At 48.3% G+C, this 12,423-nt stretch overlaps 1 protein-coding gene across 1 annotated transcript; it reads left to right on the top strand.

Moving 5' to 3' along the window:
* The first annotated feature begins 1,119 nt into the window (after positions 1-1,119).
* Positions 1,120-9,618, top strand: LOC122384909 (ras-related protein Rab-38-like). The gene is made up of 5 exons (XM_043372720.1): positions 1,120-1,521; positions 2,217-2,415; positions 3,217-3,398; positions 8,730-8,873; positions 9,018-9,618. The coding sequence occupies exons 1-5, from the start codon at positions 1,444-1,446 to the stop codon at positions 9,126-9,128; spliced, it is 714 nt and encodes a 237-aa protein (XP_043228655.1). The 5' UTR covers positions 1,120-1,443; the 3' UTR covers positions 9,129-9,618.
* Positions 9,619-12,423: the final 2,805 nt, after the last annotated feature.

Consider the following 12,423-nt stretch of genomic DNA (forward strand, 5'->3'; position numbering starts at 1 on the left):
TGACAGCTTCGTAGCATGTTACGAAGGCACCAAAACTACTTCGTAAATGTTCAAATGGCTTCTAAAATCGAATTCAGCTCCAAAAACTAGCCAAGAAACATGTAAAACTCGAAAAAGTGAACCGAGGTCACCAAAGGTCAGTGACCTGACCTGACCTTAGGTGACCTTGACATCCAACCTAATACATAGAAGCAACATAAAATCACATGTTTGAAGGTTTGAAACGCGAAAAGCTTGCAAACGCGCGGCTAATGCGAGCCAACATACGCCGAATCGCGATTCCGGCCAAACATGGCCTCGAGAAATAGGTCACAGGTCAAAGGTCACTTGGGTCAGGGTCATGAAATTTTCAGAGTAGGTGTAAAATTGATCGACTCGAGGGTACTGAAAGTTTCATCGCAATCGGCCATTTTTTGCGCGAGTTAATCGCGAAAACCATGGGGGTCCATCCGACCCCCCCCCTACACATGCGAGGGTTAATTACACCGAACGGATATCCCTAGGTGTGCCCTAGGCAGGGCTGCGGAGTCGATGGATTTTCGGCGACTCCGACTCCGACTCCGACTCCGGCTTTCAAAAACCAGCTCCGACTCCGACTCCGACTCCGGGCAGAATTGTCGACTCCGACCGACTCCAACTCCCGACTCCGACTCCGCAGACCTAGCAGGGCTGCGGAGTCGACAGATTTTCGGTGACTCCGACTCCGACTCCCGCTCGGGTTTCTAAAATCGACTCCGACTCCGACTCCGACTCCGGTCACAACTGTCGACTCCGACCGACTCCGACTCCGACTCCGACTCCGACTCCGCAGCCCTGGCCCTAGGTGACGCCGACTGAACATTTCTGCGGTGGTATACCTGAGCATGTCATACAACTGGTGTCCGGCGATTGATAGCCCTGTCTTCATATGACACATGTAGTTCCTGTGCACGTGTGTAGTTCTGTGAAAGACATCTGAGCTGCTCACTTTCAGACCTGTATGAACTCAGAGTCGTCTGGGACGGATAACCACGGACGTCTCACTCTGTTTAAATACATACCAGCCCGGTCGGACCATCCCGTGGACGAAATTTATAAACAAGCGTGGTCGCTGTCCATCACGCAGTGATCCGGGCCGGGCCGGCTCACTCCGGCCAGTGACACGCGGCCGCTGGAAGAAGGCGCCGGCGCAGTGCGGGACGGCGTGCCGGTGTGGACAAACGTGGCCGACCGGGCAGCAGAGGACCCCCGGCGGGCAGACCCGGCCTCTCGCCGGCGGCTGTGCAGCTGGTGAGCCTGGCAGACACTGTGTGCCAGGCAGAGTGGACCGGCCGACCGCACCAGGAGCCTGCGGTGCCGCCGCTCCGAGCGCTGGTGGAGGGCCGGACGGTGCTGAGGTGGTCTTCCAGAGTCCGGCGGCGCTGAGTCCAACGCTGCCCCTCGAGGTGGACCCTGGCGTCAGACATGGCTGGCGCGAGGAGCAGCGACTTCAAAAACAGGGGGTCCGGCCGTGGCGCGGTCGTGGGCCGGGTCAAACGAATGGTGAGTCAGCGCACATGCCGAGTGCGTCTCAACAACACAGGGACTCGTCTAAAGAATTTTCTCTGCGGGGGTTGGCTAGCTTACGCTTAGGTACCTTTACTACATATCACATGCATTTTTGAAGCATATTGTTCTGGGTTATTTGTGCCGGCCCGTTCAGTGTAGGGACTATGTAATTTAGAATGCGCTGAAGCTTCTCCCACCAGCCATGTTCACCTTTTTAGTCTCTGAAAGCTTTAGGCTGGACTGTAAACATGTCAACTTTGACGGCTATGAGCTATCACTTGTTTTTTGTGGGCTGTTTTAGCTTCTCTCATCTCTGAACCATACAGCGCGAGCGTCTCTGTCGAACATTGGGCTCGGGAAAATCGGGTAAAATGATTTATCATTGATGACCTCTGGTGACCCGACCAATGACCTCATTTAAGAATATTTCAAATGCTTTGTCTATACTAGCAAAAACAACATCTGTATACCTAATGCTTAGTAGTGACAAGCTGAGGGGCTTCATTTACGACCGAATACAAGGCGCGTAGGTATATACTGCTTTTTCCATACAAATATAGCTAATGTCTTCTTTTTTTTTGGCGATGAACGAGCGATGGCAGCAATGAACCCTGAAAGTGGAGTGTAGTGTGGCTATTTGTCCTGGGAGACCTGGGAGTGTTTCACACATCAGCAACCCGGTTCGGCAGGTCAACAGCAGATGCGAGCACCTGTACAAAATCCTCATCATCGGCGAGCTCGGCACCGGCAAGACGTCCATCATACGGCGCTACGTGGGCCAGACTTTCTCCAAGCACTACCGGGCCACCATAGGCGTGGACTTTGCGCTCAAGGTGCTCCAGTGGGACGCCAACAACATCGTCCGACTCCAGCTGTGGGACATCGCAGGCAAGTGGGCGCACAACCGTCCTGCAAGCGTACTGCGTAGTTAGCGCATGCCGGAAATCCATTTTCCAATGACATTTTTATATACCTAAGCAGGAGCCAGGAATATAGTCATCTCACATGTAGACCTAGTTTTGACCTTACCAGACCTTGATGTGAACTTCACGTGAACTTCGCCAAACAGTCCCTGATGACCAAAAGAGCCCCGTCAAAGAAATGCATAGTTGGCCATGGCCATGAAGTTTAGTCATACGTCCCCAGCGTAGTTTCCTAGCAGTGCGACCTTTTGAGACCAGACCTGGAAGCAGTCACTTCACACAGGAATGTAAATTGCATAGGTACCTAACACCAAAGAATGGACGGAAAATTATAAATCCAGTTACTGGTAGTTAGATTGCCGTTCGTTTGAAGTTTATTGGCTCAGTAGTAATTCAGAGATAACAAGAGAGGAGAGGGGGAAAACCAAGGCGGGAAAACGACCTCCCACCACGGCGAACGGAGTCCGGCGAAGGCCCTACGGGACCCGGGTTACGTGGCCCGGGGTCAACATCTTCACATGGGATGCAGAATTCACGAGTTGGCAGGCTACATGGAGCAGATCTGATTCATTTAACAACTTTCGCAGCACGGTTTTCCTTAACTCCTCACTTTATGAAACCGAAGCGTGACCAAAAAGCCTCACCCATGCACCAGGGCAAAGTTTCGTAGCCCCTACTCCCTAGCGATTTTGTGACCAAACTTCTGGCTGATTGGCGTCATCTGAACGGCTGAACTGACGTTGTCTCGTGTTTCTGCGTCCGGTAGGCCAGGAGCGGTTCGGCTCCATGACGCGCATCTACTACACGGAGGCGGTGGCGGCGTTCATCGTGTTCGACGTGAACCGGGCGACCACGTTCGACGCCGTGCTCAAATGGAAGGCCGACCTGGACGACAAGGTGCAGCTGTCCAACGGCGACCCGGTGCCCTGCGTCCTGCTCGGAAACAAGGTGACACACGGCCCGAGCCGATCTCACTGGCGTTAGAAACGGGACGCAGATGAGTGGTCCACTGTGCATCGTCTCAGGCCATAACTTCTCTTAACCCGCGCCCCACTAGGGTCTGCGTATAACGGACCCTACTGGGGGGGGGGGGATTTATAGCCCTCCGCTCCTAACTCCGAAACTACTGGGCCGATTGTCAAATTTCAAACGGCGTCTGATAGCCCCGGAAAAAAAATGTCGAAGGAAATATAATTTCGTTGATCTCGAGGTCACTGATGACGTCAAAGGTCAGGTCAAAGTAAAAATTATCAATGTTTCCTTGTTCACAATTTGGGCTCTGGCCGCTGGCTTACAAGTCAGAACAGGCTCATTTTTGGTTTATACACTCGTGAATAGATGCTTTAGCCGAACTTGCTCTTTGATTTTCAGGTCGAGGCCAGGTCATCCCAGGTCTTATTATTATTATTATTATTTTTTTTGGTTAGGCCCTTTCGGTCCAATGAGACCATTTCAGAGCCGGGAGGTTGATAGGATATAGGGGAAGACATTGGTCTGGGCAGGCACCCTAGTGAGTTACCGGGGCTGAGCCCGTCCAGAGGACAGGCCACCCAGCCCCAAGGTACTCACTGCACCCGGCTACGGGGTGCGCTCCCTCGGGAGCAGCCCGCATGAGATAAAGTTGCCTGTCCAGCCCGGAGGCCCTCGGAAGCACGGAAGCACGGAACTGTGTCCCAGGTCTGAGGTCACGGATATATTATATCATGAATCGGTCACGTGACACATGTTTTATGGTTCATTTAGGCAATAAATTTCGAAATCAGTTTCGTCTGTGTCATCCGAGGTCATTTTTCAGCTGAATATAGCTGAGGTCAGAGATAATTTTTTTCAACAAAAAAGGTGTCTGTCGTATGCAGTTTAACCCGGCAGTTGCTGGGGTATTTCGCCACCCACCGTTTGCTGGGGGGGGGGGGGCGTTAAACGCCCCCAGCCGATAACTCGAGAACCAATAGGCGCAGCGAAACGCACGAGGCGGCAAACGAAAGAACGCGACGAGACGCTTCAGATGAGTACTTTAACCCGCGCGGGGCTGGGGGGGGGGTAAATTTTACCCCCCCCCTCGCGAATTTTTGCGATATCTCAAAAATGGCGGCGCGCAGCGCCGCCAAACTTTCAGTACCTTTTCTTACATCAATTTGACACGTTCCCTGAAAGTTTGAGCGAAATCCGTCGGAAAATTTTTGAGAAATTGACGTTTTAGTGACGTCATGTTCGCGATTTTCGCCTCAAAAACGGCAAAAGTTCAAACGCCGCTAACATCTTCATTTTTAAAGGAATCAATACGTAACAAAAAAGGTTATACGTAATTTTACTTTGTCTATCAAATGGCTATCTCGGTTTTTTGAAAATTTTGGATTTTGGCCTAAATTTTTTCAAAAAACTGACTTTTTTGGGAACATCATTATAAAATCCAAAATTTTGAGTCTATCGAAAAAACCGGAATATATGTCAGAGAAGTGGTCTATGTGCACCTACATACCAAATTTTAGAAGAATCGGTTCAAAAATGTGGGAGTTATTCAAAATTTTATGACGTCACGACTCACAAAATTTTTGAAAAATGACTTTTTTGGAAGTTCTAGACCTCGTACGGAAACAAAAATAGCACCATTCGATTCGCCGTGAAAAACTGCATCAGATAGACACCTTTTTAGGCCTTAACAACCAACTTCAAAATTTGACCTCACTTGACCTGACCTTGACCTGACCTCGACCTGAAATTCATCCAGAGGTGGTCCATATCACTTATTGAGTGTGCCTATTGAATTCTATGAGTAAAATGACCCATAAAACATGTGTCGCACATGCCCTTTTCTATATTTTGTTTTTTGGTGACCTGACCTGACCTGACCTTGACCTTGACCTCTGAATGATATTGTATGCAACGAATATTGTCTTGGTAGCCTAAGAACACGTTTTGGGCGATCAGTCTCAGTCCATGACTCCATTCTTCGGCAACTACGGTGCAAGGCCGATACTGTAGAAACTTGCAATTTGTACCCTTGACCTGACCTTGACCTTGACCTCAAACTTTAAATTAAGTACATGTTTTTAGTAGTTCGTGATGAGAGCTTTCGATTGGCGTTTGAATTTTCCAAATCGGACCATTAGTTCGGGAGATAACAGGGGGGGGGGGGTAAAATTTACCCCCCCCCCCCAGCCCCGCGCGTTCGGCTGGAGACCCCAGCCCCGCGCGGGTTAAAATTGAATTTTGAGGTCACAGGTCAGGTCAAGGTCAGGTCAAACACCTGAAATCGGGCTTTCAGTAGCATGGACTTCAGGACTTCGTAATGGGCGCCTCTCGTCATAAACTCTGTCAAAACGGTGCGCAATCCATCATATAAGGCCTACAAGAGTGTCAGCTCCATATAGGGGTCAGTCAAGCATAGGTCAGGGTCAAGGTCAGGTCAACCGGGCAGGCACATATCCCCGAAAATCAAAACTGATATTCGCAGCCTGTGACACATGTTTTATGGGTAATTTGGGGCGTAGAACACGATGGTGACATTCATTTTACCAGATGTGTACGTGTTTGGCTAAAAAAGTTCAATTTAAGAAATGCATGTATCATGGTCGTGAAGTAGTCACGAGAAATTGCCAAGATTCAGTTCAAGATTTTGGAAAATGCGGAACGATAATCAACAATCGAAGATAGCCATTTGATTGTGCATGGTATTGGCAGTCTAATGGCGTTTACGGCATGTCTGTATGTCTATTCTGTGATTTTATATGATTTTTTGAACATATGCCGTTTTTGGTCGAAAACTCAGAAATCATGACGTCACTAAAACCTCGATATCTCAAAAATTTTCCGACCGATTTTTTTGAAACTTTGTCACAATAAACTTCAATCAATTCCCTACAGGTACCCAAAATTTGGCGCGCCTGCGGCGCGCCGTTTTTATGCTATGGCCCGGCGAAAAAAGTGGGGGCGTTTAACGCCCCCCCAGCAACTCGCGGGTTAAGATCAGGAACACGATGGTGCAATTTATATTGAGGTATGTCGCCGTTTAACTAACGGCTCCGGCGTGAATGTCGCACGCGCTGATGTCAATTTTAGTGTCACAGAATGTCCGACGATAATTGTTCGATTCGGGACTTGGGATTCATTCGATTCGATCGTGGTCGTCTTTTTCTGGGGTTCATTGGGGATGTTTTTTTGTAATAATATAATACGTCAACGTGACTGGGGACTTTATTGCCTTTGAGGAGTAAACACAACTAGATTCGATGTCCTTGAAGCAGTGATTAATCGTGAAGTACCTATTCGTTCATTTTATCTCGCACTATATGTAGATAGAACACAATAACGTTGTCATATCCTCGATTTCGCTAACGTGGTTTCACTTCGTGTGTTATGCGTAAAACCATAACAAGGTATATGTCAAAAACGTACTAAAAAATTGATTTGAAAATTTATAATAGTGAAATTTTGACTATAATTGGTACCTATAACTTGGCTATTTTTGAAGATAGGTATCGGAATAAAAACTTCTTGAGTAGATCACCGGTAGGGTGTTCTATCACAAATGTTCCGTTTTTTTTTCTCAAAAAGTCAAAAACTTAGAAAAAGGACAAAAATATAAATTTTTAGATTTAATATATACAGGTATAATTTTCAAAAATTTCAAAATGTTGAAAATCCGATATAGCAGTTTGATAGCCCTATACCTATGCATTCTGAGTCCTCTCATGCAAAGAAATTGTAGGTATCTAGCTTAAAAACTGATCTCTTGAAAGTGATTGCCGTAGTTCAATATACATACCTATTGTATCGAAATTGGCCGAACATGACGTCACTTTGACGTCATTTCCGGTCGACCCATGATAGCTACGAAGTTCCGGTTTTGACACAAGGTGTCAAATTGATACAGCCGAACGTACTGAAAGTTTCGTGTCGATACGCCAAGCGGTTTAGAAGTTATTGCAGAAAAACGAGGGGGCGATGAATAGCCCCCCCATTGGGGCGCGGGTTAACCCGGCAGGCGGTGGGCCTCCCGGCCACCTTCCGCGCGGTGGGGGGGGGGGCATTTTTTGCCCCCCCCCGTATCTCCGAAACTACTGGACGGATCCGGAAAATTCAAACGGCGTTCGATAGCCCTGTCAAATTTGTCTACGAAAACCAAATTTCGTTGACCTCGGGGTCACCGATGACCTCACAGGTCAGGTCAAAGATAAAATGTTTCACCGTTCACGGGTCTTCTAGAGAAAGCGCTATAACACCGAGTAAAACGCATTTTGTCGAAAATTAGCGATAGGGCGTCAGTTGTCTAGTACATATGTTGCTATTAGAAGTCACTGGTCATACCAGGTCAGGTCACAGGTCAGGTCACCAAGGGTCACCACATGAACCCAGCTTTACTATGGCGATGCATGTCTTATGGCCAATTTTTTATTTCCAACACAATTGTGTTGGTAATAAGACCATCAGGCACGGTTTAGGTCACTTTCTGGTGGAGGTTAGGTCAAGGTCAGGTCAAAAAAGGTCAAATTTTAAAGTTGTTAGATTTGCATAAAATGGGTATTGATTCGATGCAGCTCGTCACGGAGAGTCTAATGGTGGTCTTTGTTTTGCGCTACGAGGTCTAGAATTGCAAAAAATTGAGTTTGAAAATTTGACGTCATCAATTTCCAACAGTTTTTTCGCTATAACTTGGCCAAAAAAAGAGGTATCGATCTCAAATGTGGTATGTAGATAGAAAGCGGTTGGGACTATCACATATATTCCGGTTTTTCGAAATTCAAAAAACTCTTTGGATTTTTCGGCTATTATATTCAAAAAAATTATTTTTTGATTTTTGGGGGTCAAAATCCAAAAATTTCAAAAATCCGAGATAGCAGTTTTGTAGCTCTTTTAATTCTACACCTTTTATGTCCTAAACCTTTTTCTGTATCTCTCAAGCTGTAGGCCTGACAGCTCTTCCCGCAAAACCTTTTTTGGGTCGAAAATGGCAGAAATGACGTCACTCTGACGTCATTAGCGGCGAACCTATCATAGCCCTTGGAAAAAATTTTGGTCACAATGTGCAATAGCTATTCACGGGAGGATGCTGAAAGTTTGGTGACGATCGGCGCAGCGGTTCTGGAGATATATCGAAAAAACTAAAGGGGAGGCAAAAAAAATGCCCCCCCCCCCCCACCGCCTGGAAGGTTAATAAATTGGAATGCAGCGACTTTTAAAATGAGACCCACTTTTCGGCGGGTGTCTGTTTAGTGTTTACCCTAATGAACAATCATCATTCTTCTCCCGGCGAGTATAAATTTGTGTTATGTCTGGCAGTGTGACCTGCCGAAGGAGGGTCTGGCGTCCAGCCCGGAAAAGGTCTCCGAGTGGGCGCGCCAGCGCGGCTTCGTCGGATCCTACGAGACGTCCGCCATGGAAAACAAGGGCATCGACGAGGCCATGAACTTCATCGTCAGAAAGGTGCGTCAAAACACTCCACTCGTAAACCTTCATTGATAAAGTCACTGAACTATCATACGCGGTTGTCACATTACCAACTACACGCATATTGATATGGGCAGTGCTGCTGAGCCCCACCCTGACCGCGCCGCGCTCTGTCGGCAGATTTTGACACACGAACAGTGCGGCCATCTGGTGGGCGGCGGCAGGGATCCCGACGTGGTGACGGTGAGCAGCGGCTCGTCGACAGTCAGCGGCGGCGACTGCGTCTGCTAGTAAGGAGGAAGGATGGCGACACTCAGCAGCGCCGACTGTGTCTGCTAGCGGGGAGGAGCGGCAATTGTGTCTGCTAGCGGGGAGGAGGGGCGATGGGCCACTGCGTCTGCTAGCGGGGAGGAGGGACCACTGTGTCTGCTAGCGGGGAGGAGCGGCGCCGACTGAGCGGCGTACCGCCTGAAACCGCCGAATACCTGTGCGAATCTGCGACCTGATGAAGTCCTACCTGTTCGACAACACTGTGGAGCTCCTGCTTTACCACGTGCGTGCGTGCGTGCGTGCGTGCGTGCGTGCGTGTGTGCGTGTGTGTGTGCAATATTTATGCCTGATAGGAAACCATCATAGACCATGTCATGAGACATCGTATGTTCACACAGATCAATGACGTTGGAAGTGCTCATGGTGCCGTGCCAGGATGGTCTGAACGTCTGTTGTCAGCGAAGCGAACCATTGGGCTTATCGAATAAAAGCAATTCAAAACGTTAAATAATGCGAATGAGCCCACTACTCAGTTGCAACAAGACAACCAGATGAGTACTGAATAGGATGACTGCGCTTTTTTCCTAAAACTAGCGTAGAAAATAGGCAGGAACCCATCCGTCAGTAGACACGACTCATCCCGTAAACATATACCGAATAGGATATTTGGCGTGGATAACCGGTCGTGCGCCCGGATGAATTATAACCCTGCTCCCGGCCGCGGCGCGTGACCGAAGGACCGAGCGATGACAGAGCGCAGTGGCGCAGCCAGGGGAGGGTCAGAGCGTCAGCTGACCCCCCCCCGAAATTTCTGCCAGGGGCCCGCTCGGAAGGGAGGGAGAGAGAGAGAGAGAGAGAGAGAGAGAGAGAGAGAGAGAGAGAGAGAGAGAGAGAGAGAGAGAGAGAGAGAGAGAGAGCGAGAGCGAGAGAGCGAGAGAGCGAGAGCGAGAGAGCGAGAGAGCGAGAGAGCGAGAGAGCGAGAGAGCGAGAGAGCGAGAGAGCGAGAGAGCGAGAGAGCGAGAGAGCGAGAGAGCGAGAGAGCGAGAGAGCGAGAGAGCGAGACAGCGAGAGAGCGAGAGAGCGAGAGAGCGAGAGAGCGAGAGAGCGAGAGAGCGAGAGAGCGAGAGAGCGAGAGAGCGAGAGAGCGAGAGAGAGAGAGAGAGAGAGAGAGAGAGAGAGAGAGAGAGAGAGAGAGAGAGAGAGAGAGAGAGAGAGAGAGAGAGAGAGAGAGAGAGAGAGAGAGAGAGAGAGAGAGAGAGAGAGAGAGAGAGAGAGAGAGAGAGAGAGAGAGAGAGAGAGAGAGAGAGAGAGAGAGAGAGAGAGAGAGAGAAGTCCTAATCTAATTGGACGATCCCGCTTCGAGAAATGCCTACTGGGACACCACGGGTGAGGGGTCGCGCTGGGGCCGCGGGTTAACCCGCGCCGGGCCGGGGAGGGGGTGTTCGAACACCCCCCCCCCTGCGGTTTTTCGCAGATATCTCAAAAACGGCGGCGCTCCGCGCCGCCGTTTTTGGCACACCTGTTTATGCATCTCTTCCACACATGTGAAAAATCCACACCCAGGACTCTCAAGGTCAGGTCACCAGGTCAGGTCAAGTGACCTCACCTCAGAAAAAGTTTCAATCCTCGCCATAGCAGTGTCCCAAAGTTGTATTTTAGCTTGGGTGTCAGAGGGGAAATTCCTCTCCAAAAATGGGGATACGAGTGGAAAATTGCTGGCCAAGATGAGGCCTAAAAGAGTGGGAAAAGATCAATAGCATAATTAATTTCTATACAAGCATGATATAATATGAGATGTACAACGACCATCCACGCTAATGTTTTATCTTCATAAATATTGGGAGTGGAAAATTACTCTTAAAAATTGGAGGTGAGAGTGGGAAATGATTTTCATTTGGATGTCGTTTCCTACCCAAATCAACAAATTTTGGGACACTGCGCCATAGCTACACCGACTGAGCCTTGAAACTCTCAGCGATTGATAAGGGTAACAGTATGTACAAAATGTATATCTCGGAATTTCGATATCGATGACCTAAGGTCATGTCAATTTTGCGACCTCTCCATTATAAGTCAAAATGGGAGAAAATTGAAATGCGCCTGTTTTGGACGAAAGACATTATGAACACTCCCAAGCACTGAATTACAAGTGGTTTAGACACATTGAACATGAAAATGGTGTCCGGGCCCCCTGTTTATGCCCCTGAGGTCATCTTAGGTCACGAATGGTATCTAACACTTTTTCGCAAATAACTTTTGATAGAGGCATGCTAGAGCGATGAAAACGCCTTAGATGTGTTCAGCTCGACGATACGGATCGACTGATATGCAACATGACCCTTTCCAGTCAGGTCATGACCTTGACCTGAGGTCAAATTTTCAAAGTGACCTTTCAACGTCAACAAATAGTTCATTCGACGCGTCTCGACGAGAGGAACACGATGCTGCCAAAAGTAAGGTCGTGGCTCTCTTGAGTCAAAAGTTATTGACGAAAAAACATTTTCGTGAAAACTGCTATTTTTAGTTTTTGCCCTCTGGAAGCTAAGCCGTTGACCTGAGGTCAAATCTGAGAACAATCTTCAGAAAGGTCTGTAAAAGGGCTATCGAATGCGCTTTTCCGCGGCGCTGCAACTCTATTGGTTCCCGAGTTAGTTTCCAAAACTGTTGAAATGGACTACATTTGACCTTTGATGACCTCTGTCAAATGACCGAAGTGTTTCCGTAATTATTTTTGACGCACTTTCGAACGCCGCCTTCCGCGTATCGCTACGTGGCCCAGGAGCCGCGTTAGATGGGGGGTGTTCCCCCCGGCCCGGCGCGAAAGTAACGGAGCACCGGCCCGGCGCGGGTTGTGACTATCCCACCTTAACATTAGTTTTGAGTTGAGAATAGATAGCCAAAATTGGGTCCCTGACTTGCACTTACCGGTTTGAGCAATCACAAGATCGAGAAATACCTCAAATCGAAAATATCTAATTTCAAAAATGCGGCACGTCTTGGATTCAGAGGGGCTAATGCATTAGAATGCCCCCGCTGAATGTGGGACGTCAGCGCAGATCTAACGATTTTAAATCTTTTACTAAAACGTTTGGTAGCACGCGGTGGTATATGCTGCTTTGCGCGCAACAAGTCCCGCACTTTCAAATAAAGTCGCTAGGAACAGTGGAGATCCCAAAAAGTAAACAAAAATAAAAGTCTAATATCTTGAAAACCGGTGAATATTTTTCGATGAGAATTGGTAGATATTCGTTTTCGCTCTTTCTGAACCGAGCGACATCACTTTCATACCAATTCATTAACTTTTTGAAGGTGGGAG

Source organism: Amphibalanus amphitrite, unplaced genomic scaffold, assembly GCF_019059575.1.
Source record: "Amphibalanus amphitrite isolate SeventyFive unplaced genomic scaffold, NRLGWU_Aamphi_draft 000203F_arrow, whole genome shotgun sequence".
Taxonomy (NCBI): domain Eukaryota; kingdom Metazoa; phylum Arthropoda; class Thecostraca; order Balanomorpha; family Balanidae; genus Amphibalanus; species Amphibalanus amphitrite.

Coding starts and splice junctions, on each gene's coding strand:
- LOC122384909 (XM_043372720.1), top strand. CDS start 1,444: ATGGCTGGCGCGAGGAGCAGCGACTTCAAAAACAGGGGGTCCGGCCGT. Junction 3,399..8,729: donor GCGTCCTGCTCGGAAACAAG/GTGACACACGGC, acceptor TATGTCTGGCAG/TGTGACCTGCCGAAGGAGGG. Junction 8,874..9,017: donor TGAACTTCATCGTCAGAAAG/GTGCGTCAAAAC, acceptor CTCTGTCGGCAG/ATTTTGACACACGAACAGTG.